This window comes from Choristoneura fumiferana, chromosome 13 (assembly GCF_025370935.1).
Source record: "Choristoneura fumiferana chromosome 13, NRCan_CFum_1, whole genome shotgun sequence".
NCBI classification, from domain to species: Eukaryota; Metazoa; Arthropoda; class Insecta; order Lepidoptera; family Tortricidae; genus Choristoneura; species Choristoneura fumiferana.
Window position 1 is genome coordinate 8,955,684 of NC_133484.1, and position 25,990 is coordinate 8,981,673.

Consider the following 25,990-nt stretch of genomic DNA (forward strand, 5'->3'; position numbering starts at 1 on the left):
CGTCACAAACTTTTTTGCATTTTGCAATCGAATTATATAACAACGGTCTAAAGAGAGTCTTTTTATTTCACACAATCAGTTTATAGATACGATATATAAATATATTAGGTACGCCATAATAAAACGCCAACCAGCAATGAAGTTCAATTTATACTAACATTAAAATTATTACTCAAATGTAATAAAAGCGCTATTAAATCGCACTTTCGACACCTCGGGCTACCGGCAGTGTAGGCGATAGCTGATATTTATGATCCAAGATAAAGGACGAAAACTTGTTCATCGGTTCCCCATTATCCTTAATAAGTATGGATTAGCAGGGAGAGGCATCGCAGACCGCGTCGTAATTTAACCAAAGACCTTTGTAATAGTACTTTATTAGCTAATTTTATGAACCAGGTCCCTTCTTTGAAAGGTGTGCTTTAGGGCTCATAATATGTATTAAGTTAAACTAGTAGATTTGAGAAACGTAGAAACTCGGAGTTCGTAGAATGAATAATTTATCGTGGAGATAGTTCGACTGTAATATGTAAAGCACTGTGAACTTCTTGCATACTACATGGTGGTAGCGAGAAAGGAAGTAAAGATAAAACGTTGGTACATTTCACACTACATACTCGTATATCATTAACGCATTGAGTGCCTTGTATACGTGTTTTACTGATGATTTTCACCCAGTGTCTGGAGCATACATTTTGAAAATTTCCTCCAGTACCTTGAAAGCTACTGTGAGTTTATATAATTTCGCTATTTAGCTATCAACGTTTACATTATTATGTGAGAGAAGAGGAAGGTAACAATAAGCTTGGCCAGCTACAGAGAAGAAAAGGTACAACCCTTGGTTATGGTTACCGTGTTACTGCGGCGGGGAAACAATATTTTTAAATTAACATAGTATGCTTAGTAAACATCTACAATCTAATGCTAATGATAACAACATCATAATATTATCATTTACACACAGCATACACACTGTAGCACAGGGACTCCTAGCATAGGATCCAGAGCCGTAGACTCTTGTTTATAAGCTTTTCATGCAAAAAAATATTTTCATTTTAATTTTTAGCTTTATTGTAAATAACGGCTTTTTTTAAACCTTAACACAACACCAAATCACAGGTCGTACCGTGTCGGCAATGGAACGATCTTTAGGCTACCATACCGTGGCGCAGGAAGAAATTGTGGCTGCGAAACATCCGGGAATGGACTTGAGTCACAAGTGCAGCAAAGCTATTCAGCCTCGCCAAAGACTGAGCGAGACATGCGGAGCAGCTCCGCAGCTACTACTGACTGCCAACCTTCACTAGTTGGAGAGGCGCTATAAGAAGAAGAAAACTATCGTGTTAAATCTCTTATAAAAAGCATATTCCATCTATGTATGTTTACACAAGAAAGCATGTATCTCTGTAAAAATACAATGTTTCTGTAATATTTCATTTATAGCAGTATACGATTCAATCATGATACAATTTACTCTGAGCAACGTGTGCGAGGAAACGGAAAATATCTAAGAACTCGGTAATTTGATCGGGACATAATCCAATTATTTCCGGGTCGGGTCACGCGACATTATTGAAGAGATCCTATCTCAATATTGAAGCCCTTTTGCTGCGTATATTTTACCTAAACTTGACGTTTGAATATAAATTTTACATCAGTGCAGGTTTTATATTGTGTTTCTCTGATAGAAGAAATGTCTAATAGTGTAATTTTATGGTCGTTGTAGCTAAAATCACAAACGTCCTTATAGTTTAGTTATATCTACATCTGTCTATCCGATCTGTATATCACAGAGAGGGCACTCCATAGCACTCTTACAACCACGGAAGATTTTTTAAGCATAGGTTGGTGTGTATTGTTTAAGTACATAGATTTTAAAAATCGCAAATAGTTTTAGTGCTGTTGTATGACTATTTAGAGTAGATAATTATAAAGAGTAAATATTTGGAGCTACATATTATAATCTCGAAGAGTTGTGGAAATTAGATACTTATAGTTTACGATTCAAAAGTAATATTTATATATGCATAAGTAGATGTCAATGCAAAGCAAACTTATTTAAGTGATGATCTTTTTGAATTTTGAAATAAATTTGTTCAGTAGACAGACACTAACTAACTTTTCGTAGAAGTTATAATCTTTCAACCTTGTCAGAATTTCATACCTTTTATTTCTGAATAGACAATTAAGAGCTTGCTTTGCGCCTTCTTTCTTAATTTGTACGTTCTTATTAGTACTTTCGTCTCTCATTAATTATACCTTGTTTCCGTTTAAGTCGTAAATATTTCACTAAAAGCTGACTGCCAATTGAATTCATATTGTGCAAATAAATAAGTAAAGACAAATTGCTGGGATTAGCATAGTTGCCCATGATTTATAGAGCCCGCATGTTCCCAAAACCGCTACCAAAGCAATACGTCAAACGCATCCCTCAGGGAAACCGCGTATCTACCCGTCACCTGCAGATATTTGTCAAAACTCATTCTAAACACATTTATAATACACTCAAAGTTTAAAAAGTCATCCTAAAATAAACCCTCTTGTTTCACGCACAAGGCGGTACGGCAGAATGTGGATGACATCGTAAGGGTGTCTTGATAGCTTTACCAATATTGTATCGACAAACAAACTGTGATTTACCGTTTAAGTTTAACACGTACGCAATATTCCACAGAAGTATATGGAAACTTTTCAGATATTTGCCAAAAAACTATCGAATAAGTTAGGAAACGAAACGGATTACGGTGAACGTGTTCCATTAAGGCTGGAATTCAAACGGCGTGACTATCTATAAATTGAATGCACCTGAAATCGCAATTGGATCACGTAGTCAGTTCATTTCCGTGAATTCTTATAGCGTTTCCAAGTACTTCGGCGGGACTACCTGCGCGGGGTGTCTGCGTAATTTATGACCCCAGATAACGAGGGCTCACAGTGGCCTTATCGACTTCCCCTCTTTTTACTCGGCTCTCTAGTGCCTTTTTTCACTAGCAAATCGACTATTACAACGGGAATATTATCAACCGTAGACGATCTAAAGAGAGCTAAGTTTTCACCGTCATTTTGGACGCTCTGGAATTCTAATGAACCCTTTACTTCATTTCCTATCAGCTTTATTTTATGAGATGCATAACTGCATATAGCATGATAGGAAAAACGAAATACTTACTTGGTCGGCATATTATAATAATCTCACGTCACTTATAATAAAGACTAAAGTTATTTAACGACTTTTTGGTGTAAGAATGCAATAAAATTTCTAGCTCTCTTCACAGTCTTCACATATTATGCAATTTACGAGGCAAAATTACGATCCTCTTTTATTAATGATCTCAATTCTATCTCGTAGGAGGAAGTCACACGTCGTATGCTCATTCGTTGCACCTGCTGACTACTGAAAAGTTTTATGACCTCTTCTTTTAGAGCAAAAATTTAGTGCCGTGCTGCAGTTGATATATTGACCCTCTTTTTATTCCGTTCTGATATTTTATACTTCGAATGAGAAAAAATAATGGAAAAAATTGTTTTTAATCATATAAATGTACTGTTAGCAAACCTGAATGTTAATGCTAAATTTCGTGTTGTTGGAAATTTTTGTACTCTCAGTCATTGAGGAGTTCCTACATGAAGAGACGACTTGGTATTTATTCATCATTCCAGCCTATATAGGTACGTCCCACTGCTGGGCACAGGCCTCCTCTCAGAATGAGAGGCCTTGGGCCGTAGTTTCCACGCGGGCCCAGTGCGGATTGGGAACTTCACACACACCATTGAATTGCTTCACAGGTATGTGCAGGTTTCCTCACGTTGTTTTCCTTCACCGTAAAGCTTGTGGTAAATTTCAAATGTAATTCCGCACATGAATTTAGAAAAACTCAGAGGTGTGAGCCGGGGTTTAAACCCACGATCCTCTGCTTGAGAGGCGATAGGTCAAACCACTAGGCCACCACGGTTTTTTTGGTAATTATTATATTTAAATACTTATTATATTTTCATTAAAACAGAACGTAGGTGCAAAGCTTTGTATCTGTGCTATTAACTATCGAGGAGTTCTTTCTTACGGAGATAATCCTGGCCGGACTATCAGAATTCCAATTCCAGTAATACCAGTACCGTATTGCCACGGGACTACATCAGTATGCCAAATTACACGTTACTATGACCATTGAAAGTTGGTTTGACTTTTAAAATTAGATAACAGACGACAAGTGAAAACTAAATAAAATCTGTTACTATAAAAATAAAAATTATAAAAAGAAAACCCCGTCCAAAAGATCTGCCTGCGGCAGAGTTCCCATGATGCTGGCCGCATTACCCCTTTGGACCGCAAGTGCGATCCGCTGGGATAAATACGTACCAGCTCTTGGGTCCCCAGAGGTGTCGATCAACCGGGAAGAAAGGGCCATTATGAAACACTTAATGCCTTAATAAAATCTTATAAAATTGCATTAATACGCAAAAGCTCGTCATTGTTTGAGATTTGCCTTTATTTTCTCAGTAGAGAAAGTGTGTGGGAATTCGAGCCAATCCCAGCGCCTGAAGAATGGTCGCTATTTCCTGAAGCGGCCCCACTTCCGCTCTAAGTGCTCTAACGTTTTTATATATAGCTCCTATTTGTACGCTGCTAACTACCGCCCTAGTTACCATCCATTTTTATTATTTGAGAATTAGGGTTTGGTTGTCCGATGATTTGGCATTAGGGTGAAGACCAAAAAGTTGCACCTTAACGCAGGTAGTAAGAATTACTATTAACTTTTTCCATTGTGACACGAAAATCAATCATACTAATAATTCTGAATGTTTTAAAGTATATTAATAATCGTCCAAAACAATTTTGTGGTGTGTTACCTAGTTTATTTAGCATGGTATTGGAAAACCAAGGTATACGACAGGAAATAATTTATTTAGCCTTTTTTAATTTTTTTTTAATTAGTTTGCCGTCTTTTAAGGTAGAACTGATTAAACAAACTTCAATTTAAAAATAAATAAATAAAATAAAAATTTCAATTCAACTGGATAAACTGAAGAGAAAGATATTGTTTTTGCTTGAGTACAAAAGGCAGTACGTACCTATCTTCATTTTTGTCACTAATAGAAAATTGCAATGTAAAAGTGGAATAAATTAGAGTAGGTAGATTATCTTTGCCGTAAAGCTATAATCTAACGACATATTAAACACATTCGTTATCAATACGACATCTTGTGCAATATTCAATTTCACGAGGCAGGTCTATCGTAAGTATACTTTATAGTGCTTTAAATTAGAAGAATCTACTTTAAGACGACACACCAAAAGATGTTTCTACAAAAATAGTTAATTGGTATATTTTTTATTTCACACTGACCACTGATAGAACTCTATCTCACCAAATGGTAAATGCAGATGACTCACTGCTCTACTAACAGTGAGTTATCCTTTTTTTTAATTAAGTTTTTTGTAAATTACTTCTATTGAGTTAATTTTGTTGCATGCTGTATCGTATTTGGACCCTATTTAAAAAGTCACTTGAATTTAATGGTTACAGTAGCTACGTCATTTTGTCACAGAACGTGCAAAACTATAGAAAAAAAGTTACGTTTTGAATAGGTACCTATTTAAGATTTTTGGTAGCGAAACCGGTGCATGCCTATTCGACGAAATATTTATTTGAGAACCTATCAATTGAAGCAAAGCTTAGTACCTGTTTCTCAACTGATCCTCTTAAATTTACAAGGATCGTGTTTAAAACCTGAGATGAGATTTTGCGCCCTTAGGTGGTAATTTAGATACAACCATAAAACGGCAGCTGGACGATGAATATTATGTTAAGATCTGCAAACTGATTACTGAGAAAAAGAGGTTTGATAAACGGGCCACTTATCAATTTGCCGAAGGCCAGATCGGTGGGAACCCTACAGACAAGAAAATCACACTTTATGTTTAAAATATTATAAAGTGTTTGAACATCCAAGACAGACTATAATACTTAGGGGCTGTTTCACCATCCATTGATTAGTGTTAACTGACGGTTAAAAGTGATGCCGTCTCCGTCTATTCGATCAAAACAAATAGAGACGACATCACATTTAACCGTCAGTTAACACAAATCAATGGATGGTGAAACAGCCCCTTAATTTCCTACACAGTGAATACCACAGTCAAATACTTTAATTAAATACAGTTCGTCTAGCGCTACCGACCTATTTTAACACTGGCCAGTTAGAAAGCTGGCCGCTTTGGCATCCCTCAAAATTCAAATCACTAGTCGCCTTTTTTCTGTATTGCCGACAAGCAGTTGACAGCTTTATTAAAAAAATATACAACCATAATTTGTGCCTCAGATTTGTGCTGTTTATAAAATTGAGTACCTAATTGCGTTATACGGGAGTGGAGCGGAGTGTTGTGTATTTGTTTTAATATTTATATGTAAATTATTCATCACAGCCTAGATGTTACATGTCTCTTTGCTAAGATTTTTCTTGAGCTGAATGGCTTGCTGTGAGCAATCGACCGGACGGCTTAGTGATGATTTTGTGCACAGTTGCTTTGATTATATACAACACACAACAAATTGTGTTGTATATAATCAAAGCACAGTTGCTTCATGTAGCAGGTTAGATGTTTAAGTCATTTGTTTTTGTATGATTCTATCTCTGTTGGTTTTCCAATAAAGTAAAATAAAATAAAATAACTTAGGTACATTATGTATGAATTTCTGCATACTTATATATTTATAATCAAGAATAAGAATATTTTTTATTTACTTAATTTCATTGTCAAATCGATTATCGCATCACTTGATATCAAGATCACCCACTTCCAGAGACGGGTGGTTAGATATGAACTGTGGCAATATTAAATGTTTTGGAATTTTTTTCTTATAATATTTTTTGTAATCTAAACACTGAATTTCAATTCCTTTTCTTTAATTTCTTTTCTCATAAGACAGATTTAAAAACAACAGAAAACCTTATGTTTTTGTTTTGGAATGCAGAATGAAAACTACACATACCAACCTAATGATAACAAATATCAGTTTAATGTTTACCTTATTGTTTTTCTTTCAAGAAATTGAATAGGATTCAGCGCTCTACATCATCGAGGAAAACGCTCATAGCCAAAATTCAATACAAGCTTGCCTCATAAATCTCAAATGCCGTGTAATAAATCGGTTATCCGATTTATTTCCCACTGAAATGGCCTCGGGACCAAATTGGTTTTTGAATAACGATTCGGGTAAACACAATCGTTTCACAAATCCAAAATCGTTACGACCGAAATTATTAATGTCACATACAATAGGTGTTATAATAGTGGACCGCATTGGTTCATTAGAACGTAGTCATTTAAACGTAAAATAATAAGTATAAAATTGTGATCACTATACTAAAAGTGGAAGTCATAAAATGGGTAGGTATATTTAGTTTCATTAACTCCCAAAAGCTATTCGAAGTAAAAGTTATATTTGATAATGGACATAACTCGAATCCTTCTTAAACATCCCAATTAATGTGACATCCTCTCTGCTTATCAGGGTTGTTAATTAAGCAATATTATGAAAAGCTTATAAAACATTTCTCACAGACACTAATTTGGTAAAATAAAATCACACTCTCTAGCACGTTTTTTTTACCCTTTGCTCAATTTGTCAATGAGATATTAATTTAATATAATTTTCCTGCTAAGGTTTTTGACTTTTCTTGTTGGTATAAGAGCTACTGTTATTATCAAATTTTAAGTTTCTAGAACAACTGGAAGGATCTTGATTTTGATTCCCCGGCAATTTGTATGGAAGGACCTTTTATTGTCAATTTTTGACTGGACTGGCTAATAAGTTTGACTTTTTTCACTGCTCCAAGGGGTAGCAGATTTGTATACTTATTTTAGCTTATTAATTTTAGCTTTATAATTCCACGCGTTTCTGAGAAAAAGGGCTTTGACAGACGGACGGACGGACACAGACAGACAACAAAGTTATTCAGTAAGGGTTCCGTTTTTGCCAACCGAGGTACGGTACCCTTAAAATACAGCCGAATTGAGAGCTCCCTCCTTTTTTGAAGTCGGTTGTAACAAAAGGATGGTTCCTAGATTTCATGCACGAATTCATTATTAATTCTAAAGAACCTATCGGCTTCATTAGGATTAGATTGTCAATGACATTTTTAATTATACGTCATGACTCAAATGTGTCTTACGTTACACTAGCCACTAATCCCATCCTACTATATATACTACCATCCCAGCCTATATACGTCCCGCTGCTGGGCACAGGCCTCCTCGCAAAACAAGAGGGCTTGGGCCATAGTTCCCACGCGGGCCCAGTGCGGATTGGGAACTTCACACGCACCATTGAATTGCTTCGCAGGTTTTTGCAGGTTTCCTCAAGATGGTTTCCTTCACCGCAAAGCTCGGCTCGCACCTCTGAGTTTTTCGAAATTCATGTGCGGAATTACATTTGAAATTAACTATACATACTAATTATTTATTATATTTATTAACTAGCTTTTGACCGCGGCTTTGCTCGCGTAGAATTGGTATGTAGCTTAAACCTTTTTGATCCCACAGGAACAATACATTATTTCGGGATAAAAAGTAGCCTATATTTCATGCAAATCGGTTCAGTAGTTTTTGCGTGCAAGAGTAACAAACATCCAAACACCCATCCATACAAAGTTTCGCGTTGATAATATTTTGTATTAAGATTTAATATATTTTTTTATTAATATTATAAATGCGAAAGTTTTTAAGTCTGTTTGTTTGCTACTTCATCACGTCTAAGCCGCTGAACTGATTTAGATGAAATTTAGTATACAGACAGTTTGCGTCCCGGAGAAGGACATAGGATATTTATTACCCCGGAAAATTGCAGTTCCCGCGGGATAGTGAAAACTAAATTGTACGCGGACGGAGTCGGGGGTAACGGCTTCATTAGATAAAACACACAAATTAGAATAAGTCATTGCAAATTATTATTATTATTTTTTTATTCGACTGGATGGCAAACGAGCAAGTAGGTCTCCTGATGGTAAGAGATCACCACCGCCCATAAACATCTGCAACACCAGGGGTATTGCAGATGCGTTGCTAACCTAGAGGCCTATGATGGGATACCTCGAGTGCCAGTAATTTCACCGCGTATTTTTATTATAGCAATATTCAAAATGAAAATTAACAATCAACATCATAGATTAATTTGAACAATGTCAGAGTTAAATTGCGAGTTAAAATAAGTAAAGCTATCCCGGCACAACTTAGTATAATGATGAGGATGATGTGTTCCTGTGATCCCTCACTGGGGACATAGGGCTCGTAGAAGATTTTTCCATTTGGCTCGATCTTGCGCGGCTTCTTCCGGCTCTTCCCAGCCAAGACCTATTGAGCCAGCTTCCCTCTCAACTGAGCGCCTCCACGTGGTCTGAGACCCTGTATATCTTTCATTTTTTCTCGGAGAGTAAATAGATTAGGCCTTTATTCTTAATAAAATAAGTGTCTGGCACCAAGAAAATTAAGGTTTTAATTATGAAAAATGTATACGTGTCTATGAAAAGTTCTCGGAATTAGCTGGGCCGCTGAAGTGTCGGCCATTAATCATTCAGGGTTCGCGCGAAAAAGGCCTTTCATAAAAATATATTAAAAGTTTCCTCCTCGTCATGCTGGATTCCCTCGCCTTGTATGTTAATTCTTGGTCATAAAATTTGATATTTCTCGCTTTATGCCAGTAGGCCAATTTGAGGACGTAAGTAATAAAAGCTGAATTAACATATATTTTTCACACTTCACTACACATAGACAAAACGTGGATAATGACGGTGACAATAAGACCGTACCTATACATATAGCGTTCCTATTATAATTTGACTTTCAAACTTTATATATCCACTTGGTTTGATTTGCTTATGAAATATTTGTGCCTTTCATACCGCGAGGAGTCCTGTGTCCCGCAGTGGGACCTATGGACGCTGGGAGGAGGGGGTTGCACAAACGCACGACAACCTCATTTAACCATAAAAAAACAAACCCCATTGCGATGAAAGTAAATATCCATGTCCCTCATTCATCTTACAGTAAGGACAGATTATGATACATGTATTGCATTAAAGCTGACCCGGTAGAGTGTTCCCTGAAGCCCCAGGGACTGATCCGGAAGCATTTCCGTAGTAACTAGTTAGCGGTCCCGGGGTAATGCGACCTATTAGCAAAGCTCTTACTGCGCAGTCAATTCTTTAGCGGTCGTTCGGCGAAGTTGGTTAATGAACGAGCTGTGTTGTTGGAGTTTATTGTTGCAACTAAGTTTTCGAGAGGACGAACAAGGGTAGATAAAAATAAATACAAAGTAGAAAAAAAAGTTAAGGTCAAACTCATCAATTTATTACATTGAAGTTTGGCGTGAGGTTTACTTGTGTAGATGATATTATACACACATAGCTCGTAGGTGCTTGTTTTCGTAAATCGCGCAGCAGGCTTTTATATCATTTTAAAATAAATTTATGGGTTAAAAAATATTACGGACTAAACATTACCTGTACATTTATAATAAAATTGTTTTATTGGCAATTACATTCTAATAAATGAGAAAAAATATGATTAAGTAGACCGATTTAGACATAATGTAGAATGGTATTTCAATAATAATAACTAATATTTTGATACATGTGATGTCTTTATGTATTAAAAGACTATATGTTCTATTATAAAATATTAAAGTTACATCGTCAGTGGTGGGTTATAATGGCATTATTTCGCATGAAAATCAGCTCTGACGTGTATTTTTGTAAAACCTCACCAACGAAATAGTTTGGTAAAAAAAAATTGCTGATGGAAATAAATTAAAATTACAGTTATGCATCAGAGTAAGAGTTTATTCATACGTTACATTAGTTTTTCTTGAAAACCTCAAAACCACTGAATGGCCAACTTTTTGTTTGCACGCTCTTTAACAACGCAATTCAGAAAAATCGGGTACAGGGGACATTAAATGTAAATTCTCATTTAATATTTCTTTTAGTTTGCGGCGCAGGGTTTTGCCTCTAGAGTTTCTTGGTATTTTCGCGATAAACATGATGCCACCTTGAAGTTCCATATATGCTGTGACCTGGAATAGTATTGACATTAAAAACATTAATATTAACAGCTGTGATAATAGTATCAGGTTCTAATGAATGTAGTTGCTGAAGCAATTCCTCTGTGATTGTAGGTATACCTATTTGTTATTAGATTTTAGACAAATCGAGGTTTTTTAACCCGAAATTTAGTACTAAGAAGGTCTTTTTTTTGAGCTGGGCTGATAAAATATGCTTCGAAGAGCTCGACCTTTTAACAACGTTGGAGTCTTGAAATATATGTAGGCCTTTACGAAAGGTTATAGCCATTTTATGGACTGAAGCCTTTCTAATAATGTTCAATTCGAATGCTGCCATAAATTTGTTATGTATTTAACTGGACGTCTTCATAGTCTACTTCTACGGACACATAGTCTACTTTTATCTCAAAATTCCCACGGAATAGGGATAAATCCCAAAATCTCAACTGATACGTTTAGAACCACGAAAAACACACACTTGTTTTTATGCAAAGTTAGTAAAACCACGATATTTTTTGGGAATTCCCACGAGATATGTAGATAAATCCCGTAATTTCAATTCGACTGCCAGAAATTTGATATGTGAATAGTTGGACGTCTGGCTTAATACATAATTATGTAGGCGAATTTTATATATTTTATGTCTTTTATTCCAACAAAAACATGCTGTAAAATCGTGCCAAGCCAAGTCTCGATTGAAATAATTTGCTCATAAAAAGTAGTAATATCTCATAAACAGCCAAGCTTAGGAGACAAGCCTAGTTTATAAGTATAGTTTTTTTTGGGAACTATGTTTTCTGTCACTTAAATTTAGATTTGTCACTAAACTGCGATACCCTAATTATTATATCTATCCCTAAGAAATATATTGGTCATCGAATTAATCAAATCTGTCTCTAAGTATGAGTAATCAGATTAATGTAAACCTGTATCCTAAATAATAGTTTGATCAACAAAATTTGATCACCAAAATAATAGATCTGTCACCTAATAAATAGATCAGTTCCTTAATTCGATGCTTCTACCTATTTTACTATGGCAGGTGTGGTTAGGTACGACGACGAGCGAAGCGAGGAGGAGTGTTAGGTAGAACTGCGACCCTCAGTGCGCAAGCCGAGCGAGCGTAGCGAGCGTGTCGCGGCAGTGGCCGGCGAAGTGCCAGAACCGAACATTTTTGCTAATACCAGTATGATGAATATAAATGTTTGTAGTAGGTACGAGTACTTGAGTCTTGGATGTTTGTATGTAAGTATATAATGTATGTATGTCTACCCGTTGTTTAGCACCCATAGAACAAACTTTGCTTAGTTTGGGGCTGAGTCAATTGGTGTAATTTGGGATAAGATATTATTATTATTATATCATTCATTGTATATCATTATCGTCAAATTTCAGTTCAATTATTTGATGATCAATATTATTTTCCAGTGATTATACTTAATTAATTTTTAGGAAGCCATTTCTATATCGTTTGGTGATTCAGTTTCAGTGACACATCTATTATTTTGGAACCCAATATAATTATTTGATGATTAATATTATTTCCGAGTAACTTTTAAATAATATTTAGGTAACCGTTTTAACCTTTTAACCGCCAATACGTTTTCATTCGTACGTGCCCGTCTCGCCACCTAAATTCAAATTCAAATTCAAAATTATTTATTTCGTCAACACCCAAACTATACGACATTTTTGACTATAATTTAATGTCATCATTTTTTGTGTGTCATAATTTTTGTCTTATAATTCAGACAATGGCCGTTAAAAGGTTAATATTATTTGGTGATTCAATTTAGGTGACAGATACTATTTTAGGAACAAATATTATTTGTTAGGTCGCCAAAAAAGCATATATTAGGTGATCAATAAAATCATACCCTTAATAATTATATTAGCTCCGAGAGAATAAGCTCTTGAATAGAATAGGGCTTGGGGAGTAAAAGGCTTAATAGGCTTTAAACCCTCTAGGCGAGTCTTTTGAAAAATTGCTATGAAGCTCGAGTCATTTGGAACTTTGGAACATTCATCATCATCATCATTAGCCCGAAGACGTCCACTGCTGGACAAAGGCCTGCCAACGCTTCGTCTTCCGGTTCGTGGTCGCCACTCGAGGACTTTTCTCCCCCAACGGTTATCGGTCGGTTTGGAACATTAATTCTATTTAAATATTTATTTATCGGTTCATATCTTAAACGCTGTTCTATGCTTACAAAAGTAAACTCTTCCTAGCAAACCTGGAATGGCATAGTAAGATATATGTGTTTACCTGGTCAGACACAAATTTTTTCAATTCATCTTCTGACACATCAGCTCCTGGTTTTTTCACAACAAAAGCCATAGGAACCTCTTCGACGACCGGCACCGGTCTTCCTATTACTCCAACATCTAGTACAGCCGGGTGTTCCAGTAGGATATTTTCTACTTGAACTGGTGATATCTTGAATTTAGGAGTAAATTAATGAAGTTTTAATTTATATGTGCAAAAGTTGCTCGACAACGTTTGGCTGATTTTAAGTGTGACCTATCTACTTCAAAAATAAAATAAAATAGGTAAGGTAACCTTTATGGGATTACTCGCTTGTCCGACGGCCACAAAGTTTGCTTCGCAGTTGAAATGGGGTTCTATTATAATAAACAATTTAATTCTATTATAATATATGTTCTATAATAATATTCAATTCAATTATAATAAACAAGGATTGAAATTTATTGTTAATAATTTATTTTAATAACCAATTAATTACTTATCGTCATTTTGTAATAAATAAAATCATCTCATGATGTCGTAGCAGAAACATTAACCAGAACAGCTTATAAAAAATTGTTGAAAAAAAGTATTTTGACGGAAATCTTGGATTTGTTTGAGAAAAGCACTATACAAGTCTCGGCCGCGAACAGTCGGTATCATATCTCTATAACCTACTCGGCCGGCTATCCCCTATTTCGCGGCCTCTCCTGTAATATAACATACCTTTACTCCTCTATAATTAATGACGTCTGTTAGTCTATCGATGAGGTAAAAATATTTCTCTTCGTCGTAATAGCCCAAATCTCCAGATAAATAAAACCCTTCCTCATCTAAATAGTTGGTCCTCTCAATGTCTATATAACCTTTCATAATAGAAGGACCTTTTATGCAAATTTCTCCGGGTTGATTTGGACCTAAAATTGCTCGCGTTTTGATATCCACGACCTTAAAAGATTAGAAAAGCATTACATTAAGGATAAAGACAAGTTTAACCGAAGGTATCAAAATATTGTGATTTTAGTCAAACGTAAAGTAAAGCAACAAATAGTTTCTGTCGGCAATTTTCTGATGGGCTTGACTTACAAAGCCCTCGTTCAGTGACTTCAGGATTCTTTGTTCGTAATTCATTTGTTTATCGCTCTTAAGACACAAAATACTATTTATCAAGGATTACACAATGGAGGGAAACATTGATTTTGTTCAGTGACTTACTTTTGCAATTATGCCCGGTGAAGCTAAGCCCACACTTCCAGGTTTATATTCTCCCCATAATTCGGACATGGGCTCTCCGCATTCACACAGCCCGTAGCCTTGAATCACGCTCTTCAACTTTTGGAAGTCTGTAACAACCGTGTAAATTAAATCAGGGTAATACACGATTTCACGAGTAGTCAAGTTCAAAGTGCAGTCATATTTAAGCGGTTGCCTTGCGTCAAACGTAAAGCAACAAATAGTTTCTAAATTTTCTGATCAAGTGACTTCCTGTTTATCGCTCTTAAGACACAATTCATTACATTAGTATTAATTAGTGTAAAGTGCCCGGTGAGTGGACACATTGGACATGTCGTCACACATCCTTACTTTCAATGAAAGATATTTGTAAATATAGGCTTAGTCAAGTAAGTCATTATTTTAATTAAGGACGTATTTGAATTGTATGGGTACATGTGTGAAATGATTTAAAAATTATTTGTAAGAAATTTGGTTAGTTTTTGAAATAGTTGATAGTCTCGATTCTAATTGGGAAGGAGCGGCACGTAAATATTGATAGTCACGGAATCGAAGTAAGTAAATCATCTTCACGGAATCGAAGTAATTGTCAGTTGAAAGGCTGTTGAGGACGTATACGATATATACTTGGGTAGAAAAGATGACGTCCACCTAAAATGAAATGAGTATTTGATCAGGTAGTTTTCAATATCAAAAAATTACATATATAATTAAGAAATGTTATATTTTTTTTAATATCTCTTGTATTCGACTAACCTCACAATCTCGTAAAATCTGTAAAGCAATCTTCGCCGAAAAATTTGACGAGTATACAACTTTTCTTCCCAATAATAGAAATTTAAACGTCTTAAATGTATAATAATTAACTCCTAGTGTATTCGCCATAAATGCTGTTCTCAGAGATGGCAATTTGCTGAAACTAAATACAATATAAATTAACTGTGGCAGAGTACGCTGTGATCTTCCATAAAATATTTTTTCTGCTCCTGTGCTTTTATTCGACAGTTAAAGACTCACGAACATGAATGCAGTAGTATGCACCGTGTTCTTCTTGTTTCCGTTAACATCGACAAATGGCTCACTTCATTAATAATAAAAAGTACCTGGTAATTAACTTTTTCTCAAACATCCAAGGAAAAGACGTCCTTATCTTCGTGATAATAGAACGCGAAGTACGGCTTTATATAGCACTTATGAGTATTAGTTTCGTATTGAAGATTCGTACTAATTTACAGGCTCGGCCTAGTTTGAGGACCGCCAAATATTTCTTTTTTGTATAATTTATGTCTAATGTTTTAAGCGAATAAATGATTATTATTATTATAATTTTAAATTAGAGGACAATAATGGAGTTTCATATAACATTGGTGGCCATGGCCAGCAACGAGATTGTCTTTTGTTTCAGTGGGTTTTATTTCTTTTATTGACTATCTATGGTATACTGCTGATTAAGCAAAAACTAGCACACTTAGTCTGTAATTCTGTATAGAAAAGTCCTCGTAGTAAGTAAAACTTTAAAACAGTGTGCCAATGTAATTTGCATTAAATATTTATGAATATGTATGTTGAGTATGCTTATTATTTCCTTGGATTTATTTGAAAAATCAAAAGGACTATACAAGCCGCGAACAGAGATTGTCGGTCTCGTATTTTTAAACTACTTGCGCACTATTGGTCTAATAGGTTTTTTTCCGAACATAATATAAGTATGTTATGAAGTCATTATTATAGGTCAAATTGTAAAATTAACAAACTTGAGTAGTGATATTGCTATGACACAGAAAGAAACTTACTTTTTAACTGTCTTTCACAAAAAAAAAATATAAAATTGAAAAACACTTTAGTTCGGACTTTAAAAAGCCGTCATAAATTAAAAACATTTTACTTAATTATATACCTAAAGCTTTGATTATCTTATAATAAATTGTAAAATACTAGTGGCTTGGAGAAATTAACTACATTTAGGGGCTGTTTCACCATCCATTGATTAGCTGGCGGTTAAGTGTGATGCCGTCTCTATTTGTATTGTTCGAATAGACGGAGACGGGATCATATTTAACCGTCGGTTAACGCTTATCAATGGATGGTGAAACAGCCCCTTAAACTGTTAAATGTTTACTTAAAGTATGGCATCAATTAAAGAAAGTGACATTTTGTCAGTTTTAATTCTAAAAAAATGGCAATGAAGTGCGTTTTTACGTAATTGATATGTAAACAGAAACTATTCGAATAAAAATGCTGTATATGGATAAAGTTTCCAAACAGAGGCCGTATTGCCTAAAGTTTCTAACGCTCGCGATCGCAATCAAATGATAGATTTCGCATACAAAAATTGATATTTGATTGCGATTGCGAGCGTCAGAAACGTTAGGCAATACGGCCTATCAAACCATTGGGAGTTTGGTCTAACAATAGTTGCATAAAATACTGATTTTTAATATTTACGCATGTGGTAAGCTAGTAACTATGCAGCCGGAGTGAGTTATTTGGACGCCTTTTGGCATGCCTGTTGTACCGGACGAGTACAATATCAGTGCCGTGTCCGTCTTCCCTTCAACAGTGACTGGTTCAAAAGTGTCCACATCTACGTCTTCTGAAGCTACTAAAGTCTTCAAGGAAAGCTTGATATTTGGGATATCATCAATAGCAATAAAAGTCTCAATGCAGTCGTAACTCTTCAGAAGATCATTGTATGATTCCCAAAACGGCAAAGAGCAAATGAAATACTTTGGCTTCACCAAATTTAATTTATGTTTGAGAACAGCTGTAATAAAAGTTAAAATTACAATAAATTCAATGCTGTTTTTAATAGACAATGTTAAAATCGTCCGTCACTTTTGAAAAAACTCTTATCTCAAATCAATAAATCAACAAAATTTACCCCTGAAATGACGTCCAAAAAGTCCACTCAGGAAAATGATCGATCTTGAGGTACGAGTTTTTTTTTTAATAAGAAAGGAAGGATGTTCCAGTTAGTGTACCTTTTCCGATATTATCTTCGAATGTAGTGTATGCCGCTCCCGTAAACACCACCGCTAGTGCTGTAGGTATATAATTTAAAAAGTCATCAGATCCAAACGCGACCACATCTCCTCTCCGCACGCCGAGCTTTAAGAGAGCTACGGCTAGGTTCACTGCATACTGGTTCGCTTCCTTGTATGTCAATTTATCATAAGTTAGTCCATTTTCCTGTACATAAAATATTAATATTGCAGTTATATGAATTCTAAGAAGAACTAATGTGAGCTTGTTCCCGCAATTTAATAAATTGGTGTGACTAAGGGACCGGATTATAAGTTCACAGCACAGCAGCGCTCTCTATTGCCAACTACGAACTTCAGCCTCTACCACTGCGATGTGAAAAGCAAGGAGAAACCACTAGGTACACTATTCTCTCAAGAAAGTTGTCATGGAGGTTCGCGACTGATCCTACACCGTGACCATGTGTGGGTGACCATGGCCATTCATTCAAGAGTGTATATGTCGGCGGCCGATCGTAAAATCCACCAGATCATGAAATTCCTAGGCATATTGTGAAATGACACCATTTCATGATATGCCTAAAAGTTGGGCAGACATATCACGATATGCCTGAGAAACAATACGGCAGATCGATTAGAGCAACGCATTCGTCGATAATCTTAGCTTTATACCGGGCACATCGCAATATGCCGAAAAAAAGATAAATTTAGGTACGACGAGCGAAGCGAGGAGTGGTTAGTATGAATTGTGACAACAACGCACGAGCCGAGTGAGCGAAGCGAGCGTGCCGCGGCAGCGGCCAGCGAAGTGCCAGAACCGATATGGCGGCGTTTCATGATATGTTTAGGAATTTTATGATCTGCCTAAACTGGCCAAATCCTGAAATGGCGGCGTTTCAAGATCTGCCTAAACGTCACTAGGAAAATCGTCAAACTGTGAGTTTTGAACGATATGGCGGAATTTCGTGATCTGACGGATTTTACGATCGGCCGCCGACTTAACTAGGTATATAACGACTAATAGTGCTAGCGGTACGCCAAAAAATGCTGCACATGGTGTTAAAAGCATGAAAATCGGAACGATTGATCTTTAGGCCATAAGAATCAATTTGACCCTTAGCACGAAAAAAAAATCAATCATTGGTCACCAGGTCTCCAACCCTCAGCTACCTGTAGTTACTACTCTTACTATAAAGAGAACAAAGGCAAAGATTGAAAAAGAATTATAAACACAAAAATATAAAAATAATAATATGAGGCTATTACATATCATTTCAGGTATATTTTACAAATAATGATTCAACCGCATCATATCTGGAGGAGTCCAAACTTGGTATGTTTTGAAATAAATGAATAAATGATGAATTTGATGTTTTTTATTTTGATTTACAACAAGTGACTAAAATATAATGATGTGATATATTTTTAGAATTGGCTTAGTAAGTCCTTTCATCAGATACCACACACGATAGGTTTCAGAACAAAAAAAACATTTTTTCCATACAAAAAAAGATGAGGTCTTAACTATTCTCCTTTTTTGTTTTTTTTTTCGTGCTATCGGTCAAATAGACTCATATGCCCTAAAGATTAATCGTTCCGATTTTCATGCTTTTAACACCATGTGCAGCATTGTGCTGAATTTCGGGGCGTACACTTTAAGAAAATAAGAGTTGTTTACACGAAATAAATTATTTGTATTTTATTTTATTCTTGGCTATTGTATTATATTCTATAGACTATAGAACATAGTTTGTTACATTTGCCCTAAATTTTAATGACTATTCTAATTTAAGAAGAGGAAAAGTATTCTTACCAAACAGACGTTGTCACTTTTTACAGCACGGAGATGATCTAACATGTATTTACCAAAATTTAAATGGTTCGGCATATTAAAATTTTGGTCACCGTATATGTACATTGTCACGGCCTGTTCACTGATCTATTTAATCAGTCGGAAAAATAAAGACACAGCGTAGCTCGACTTGTTGAGTTGGCTGACAAGATAATAAAGAGCCACCGATGACGAAACCAGGTATTTATAGTAACGACTCGCATCACTTAAACATTTTTTTCTACTCCTGTACTTTTATTAAGAATCGGTTTTTAGATTGTAGCTCCTCCAGGCATTTTCAATGCGTTTATCAATTTCTTTGCCTTGTCTGTTTTCGAAGGAGACTATCTGGCCCAAGTATTTGTCGACATATTATATTACCTGCCCATCTAACGCTCGACCGCTACCCTACATTTGACGCTATTCGTCATTAACTGTGTCTTTAACCGATTCATCGCAAGTCCAACTTCAAGACTTGCCGTGCTCAGTTGTGGAGCATAGGTATGTTTCCAGTTCCACTGCCGATGTAGAGAAGAGAACAATGTCATCAGCAAAACGAAGGTTAGTCAACATTTTGCCTCCAACATCAATTCCCTTGTTGCCAAGAGACCGCCAATGTCTTAAAAACCTTTTCGAGACAGCTGGTAAACAGCTTAGGAGACAGTGGGTCACCCTGTTTTACTCCCTTCGGTATCGCAAAAGTTGGACCCGGTGAATGAAGTTTTATGCTTGCTGTGCTTTTGCGATAGATTGCGCCAATGAGTTCAACATAGGCAGGCTCTATCTGTTGATTACGTAGTGCAGATATTATTCACTTGGTTTAAGGAGTGAAGGTGGTCTATTGTGGAGAATGATGGTCGGAAACCAGCCTGTTCTGGACGTTGGTGTTGATCCAGTAGTGGGCCGATCCGGTTATGTAGGGTTTTAGTGAACAGTTTGTACAAGTGGGACACCGAGCTAATAGGTAATATATGATTATTTATGACGGTTTTGTCGCCTTTCTTGTGCAATAATATTATATCTATGGCAGAAAAGTTGAGGAATTGAGCCAGTTTGCAATATGGTGTTAAATAAGTTGAAAATATGGGGTAGTAGGATATCTTTGCTTATTCTTAAGGCTTATGTCGTGATGCCATCTTCTCCAGTACTTCTCTGGTACGGCATACTTTTTAGAGCTGTAAGTACTTACCTCATGTCCTGTTACTAAAGGAATATTATTAGAGCAGCTAAAGCGGGAGTGGGTGTCGCGAAATGGATCAGACTTGTAAAAATTTGAGGCAATCTGTATGACCTTGTCTCTACTAGAATGTTTCACACCATTAACGTCTCTTAGAGTAGTTATCCAAGGTTTCTTCTGGTGATTCCTTGCCTAGCAACTCTCAGAGACGTTTGTTTATCTATCGCTACCTCGACTTTTGTTATGGTTTCTTAAAAAAAATACTAAATTTGTACTTTAATATGTCGTAAAAATTTAAGCAATCAGATTTATATTTTCGAAATGTATGATGACGTGTATAATTTTCTTTACTTAAAATGTACCTACCTTGTTTTTACCGTAAAGGGTAGGATAGGATTGGATTGATGTACGAAGTAGTACAATTATTATTTGTAAAGTAGGTAGGTACTCAATAGAACATTTTAAGATTTTTTTTTATATTTGTAAGGGTACAGTCAGCGTCATATAGTACGTAGCAGTCAAGATCACCAAATACTTGGAAACATCAAAATAGTCATTAACATTGACCCAATCAGAGCGATCAAATTGCTCAGGACATCCATCGTGTACAAATAAATCGGAGCACATCACCACTGGTAGCGTAGCAGCCATAATATCCAAAAGTATGGGACACACTAGAAAACCAAGCTTTATTTAAAAGGTTTAAGGTTTAATCTCGAGTTGAGTGCGAAATAAATTAACACGTCATAAGATTCGACTTTTTGTTTTTGACAATCACCGAAAAGAGTACCAACTTGTCAGTGATCGTTCCGTCTCTTTCATTTGGAGCCTGACGGGTTTTCATTTCACATTTTTATTTACATTGTCAGAATTTCGGATTAACGGATTTACTTTTTAATATGGCTTGAATTGGCCAGTATAATTACATTATAAAAGAGTTTTGAATTCATTAAAAAGGTAATGACATGATTGACATGTGCATTTTGCACCAAGAGACTGAAAATGGAACACCGTTCACATTGTATTAAAGAGGATTAGCTAACTGGATCATTGGACCGTACACGGTTTGTAATAAAGTCAATTTTCCTGTGTTGTCCCATACTTTTGGCTGCTACGGTACTAATGTCGGCTTGAATGTTATAAAGTATTTAGCGACGTGGGTGCTCCGGTATATTTGTACACGATGGATGTCTCGAACAATTTGACCGCTTTGACTGATTCACTGGTAATGACTATTTTGTATGTTTCCAAGTATTTGGTGATCTTGACTGCTACGTACTATATGACTCTGACTGTACACCCGCCATTCTGACTCTTACGTCAAATCCTGTATTAGGTACCTTTATGATCCTCAAAGAAGATAAAATATAAAAAGCTAACTCACGCTTTTCTCAATCTTTGAGTTACCTAACGATTCGGTAAGTATCTTCCGCTCATAAAAATCATAGTAGTCTACACCCCGTAACAAATGTATTATCGAACAAACTGAGTCGTGACCCACTATGGAACCTTTTCTTAGGAAAAGTCATAGTGACATCGCATTGCTTGACAAGGGAATTCATATACAAAATACACCCTAGCGGTGGTAGTCCGTAGCTCAGTTCCACTGTACACTACATTTATATGCAATTCCTCACTCTCGGTAATTTATCTACCGCGAGAACGTTCTGCGGTGGATCAGGAATCAAATGGTTCGACTGTACTTATGTAATACACATAAGGATTCTACGTTTCCTTTTGCGGATAACGGAACTCTTCACCTCCACAAAACAAACGAAGTGACGTGCTCTGAAGAAAAACCAGCGACAAATCTACTTGATTTTTGATTCCGTTGCAGAAGGATTAATTTTAAGTTGAATGTTGCTCATGAACCCCCGACGCAAAAAGAGGGGTGCTATAAGTTTGATCGCTATGTGTGTCTGTATGCCTGTGTGTCTCTGTGTGTGTCTGTCTATCTGTGGCACCGTAGCTCTTAAACGGGTGGATCGATTTGAATGCGGTTTTTTTAATTGAAAGCAGGTTTTCTAGCAATGGTTTTTAGATATGTTTTATCAAAATCAGTTCAGCCGGTTTTGAGATATTGAACTTTGAAGTGACAAAGTCGAGGGTTTTCCAACTTTTTGTTGGTTAGGTTATGTATAGATGTCCATGGTGTGTGAGGCATTACATTGGCTTGGCTGTTACGACTAGATGACTGGCGGTGAAGAGGTTACAATCTAAAGCTATTAATAGGCTACAGACTTATCGTAAACAACTTTAAAAAAATATGAAATAATCCACATATTCCACAATTCGATACACTTACGTTCGTATTCTAACTTTGTTTAAACAAGTGTGTGTGTTCTTAATAAGCTTAGCTATCGTAAGGTCGCGGGTGAGCAAGGAAATTCTTTTAGTTCATTGATATGGACCTCCGCAAAGTAACGCCTGATTCAATAAATTATTTAAACAAGTGTTTTCTAGACACGAATTGATTAATTATCCATTAAGTAGAAACCAGCTAAAGTGCACTCTGTTTTTTAACTCGATACCTACTTTTTGGCTATGTCAATCATCCGTGCCTCGAAAGTCCCGGGGTATGTCATATGCGTTTTTGAGCTCTACCTTGACAGTTTTTGCACCGTAGTAAAAAAACATCAAGGCAGTAAGTATATAGTAGGTTAAAACACCGGTATTAAAGCGACACATATTTTTACACTCCCTTTATTGCCTCGAACTCAAACTAACTTAAAAACTGTAAGTGTAACTTAAAACCTGTAATTTATTTAACTGTCCTTTACGACCACCAAATATTTCACCGTCAATTTTGATTTCTTTAGACCGCAACCTATGGAACAACATGATTTTCTTGTTCTCTGAAACGGCCTAATTTATTTCCATAAAAAGAAGTTAAATTTTTCTATACGACCCATTGAAAGCAAAATTTGTGATGATGTTACCTTTACACCCTTGTGAACCAAAATAAGCCAAGTTTACTAAGGTCTTAAAATCTGATTCAATCCTTGTGTTCCACCAGGGCGTATAGCGCATGTATCTCTGTAACCTACAGTTTGCATCCAGTTGGCGTATATCAACAAAAACTACAAGAAATTCTAAGCTCTTCGTCAATAGGAGACTTTTATGTAACACTAGAAACAACAGAACTGTAATTTTTTTAATTATTTTTTCCTTTTTTTGTTTCTTCTGATAAGTTCTTTTTTGTGCTTTACGGCCTTTGAGTCCCAAGGTATCGATATATTTGTTTAGTATTAAAAATACAATAGTGACAATTAATACGGTATTTGACTATTTTGTATATGTTTTATAAATTAAAACTTCACAATGCCTGTTATCGAATAGAAAAACAATTTTTAAGCTACCTTTACAAATAACAAAGTTATAAAGGTTTGAAATTCAAGATTAGACAGAGTAAGACATACTGGCATGTGACGTCACACGCCAGTACCACCATACTTGCTGCATAGAGAAAAGCGTTTGAGAAAGAGACAGGTGTATAGATTTTTCAAAAAATCACTTTAAATCCAATTTTCAACCGATTTAAATTTTCTCTTCATTAAACACTATCTGTATATCTATATTTTCGTAATAATAATTATTAAGATATGGCAAAATCAAGAGTTGTCAAATACCGTATTGCATTGCCAAAAATATGGTGCTAAACTTAGCAAATTTTTCGATATTAGGATATCACCAATTTAGTTTTACCTGTTTTCTGTAATCAAGTCTTAGAAGTCAAATTTGATTCATTTTCAGTGGTCAGATTGACGAGAAATTTGGCAAAATTATGCCAGCTCTCTTATTCTGAGAGGAGGCCTGTCCTCAGCTGTGGGACGTTTTAAGCTGGGATGATAATGATGCAAGTTTAATGACAATACAATAATCTAGTCGTGGAATTCTGGTGGTATGCTGGTAAAATGGGTAGGTATATTTAGTTTCATTAACTCCCAAGAGCTATTCGAAGTAAAAGTTATATTTGATAATGGACATAACTTGAATCCTTCTTAAACATCCCAAGTAATGTGACATCCTCTGCTTATCAGGGTTGTTAATTAAGCAATATTATGAAAAATTTGGTCAAATAAAATCACACGTTTTAGGGAAAACGTCCGCGGCTTTTTTCAGGGACTATCAATGCTAGAAAGCTGTAATTTTGAACGAATATATATTTAGATATACAAAGACAAAACAAAATACACACAAAACAAAGACAAAATGGTACAATAAATAATTCAAAATCAATTTTTTTAGAGTACCTCCCATAGACATAAAGTGGGGGTGATTTTTATTTCTCATCCAACCTTGTAGTGTGGGGTATCGTTGGATATATATTTTAAAACCAATAGGGATTTGCTAAAACGATTTTTCGATAAAGTGATCTGTTTGCAAAATATTCCACTTTAAAGTGCAAATTTTCATTAAAATCGAGCGTCCCCCCTCTCTAAAATCTAAACCAGTGGGTAGAAAAATTTGAAAAAAAGAGTAAATACCAGCCTAAGGTATAATATATACCTAAACTTGGAATATTCCGTACAAAATGCGAAATCCTTAGAAAAATATGACTTAATTTTTTCGTAATGGCTACGGAACCCTATTTCGGGCGTGTCCGACACGCTCTTGGCCGGTTTTTTACCCTTTGCTCAATTTGTCAATGAGATATTAATTTAATATAATTTTTCTGCTAAGGTTTTTGACTTTTCTTGTTGGTATAAGAGCTACTGTTATTATCAAATTTTAAGTTTCTAGGGCAACTGGAAGGATCTTGATTTTGATTCCCCGGCAATTTGTATGGAAGGACCTTTTATTGTCAATTTTTGACTGGACTGGCTAATAAGTTTGACTTTTTTCACTGCTCCAGGGGGTAGCAGATTTGTGTACTTATTTTAGCTTTATAATTCCACGCGTTTCTGAGAAAAAGGGCTTTGACAGACGGACGGACGGACACAGACAGACAACAAAAGTTATTCAGTAAGGGTTCCGTTTTTGCCAACCGAGGTACGGTACCCCTAAAATACAGCCGAATTGAGTGCTTCCTCCTTTTTTGAAGTCGGTTGTAACAAAAGGATGGTTCCTAAATTTCATTCACGAATTCATTATTAATTCTAAAGAACCTATCGGCTTCATTAGCATTAGATTGTCAATGACATTTTTAATTATACGCCATGACTCAAATGTGTCTTACGTTACACTAGCCACTAATCCCATCCCACTATATATACTACCATCCCAGCCTATATACGTCCCGCTGCTGGGCACAGGCCTCCTCGCAAAACAAGAGGGCTTGGGCCATAGTTCCCAGGCGGGCCCAGTGCGGATTGGGAACTTCACACGCACCATTGAATTGCTTCGCAGGTTTGTGCAGGTTTCCTCAAGATGTTTTCCTTCACCGTAAAGCTCGGCTCGCACCTCTTGAGTTTTTCGAAATTCATGTGCGGAATTACATTTGAAATTTACTATACATACTAT

The 25,990-nt window shown here is 35.9% G+C and overlaps 1 protein-coding gene across 1 annotated transcript; it reads right to left on the bottom strand.

Moving 5' to 3' along the window:
- Window positions 1-10,351: 10,351 nt before the first annotated feature.
- Window positions 10,352-19,714, bottom strand: LOC141434481 (luciferin 4-monooxygenase-like). Its single transcript, XM_074096901.1, has 9 exons — window positions 19,333-19,714; window positions 17,520-17,727; window positions 16,984-17,302; window positions 15,295-15,457; window positions 15,084-15,189; window positions 14,521-14,648; window positions 14,032-14,253; window positions 13,327-13,497; window positions 10,352-11,072 (listed from the first exon to the last, which is right to left on the bottom strand). The coding sequence occupies exons 1-9, from the start codon at window positions 19,435-19,437 to the stop codon at window positions 10,914-10,916; spliced, it is 1,581 nt and encodes a 526-aa protein (XP_073953002.1). The 5' UTR covers window positions 19,438-19,714; the 3' UTR covers window positions 10,352-10,913.
- Window positions 19,715-25,990: the final 6,276 nt, after the last annotated feature.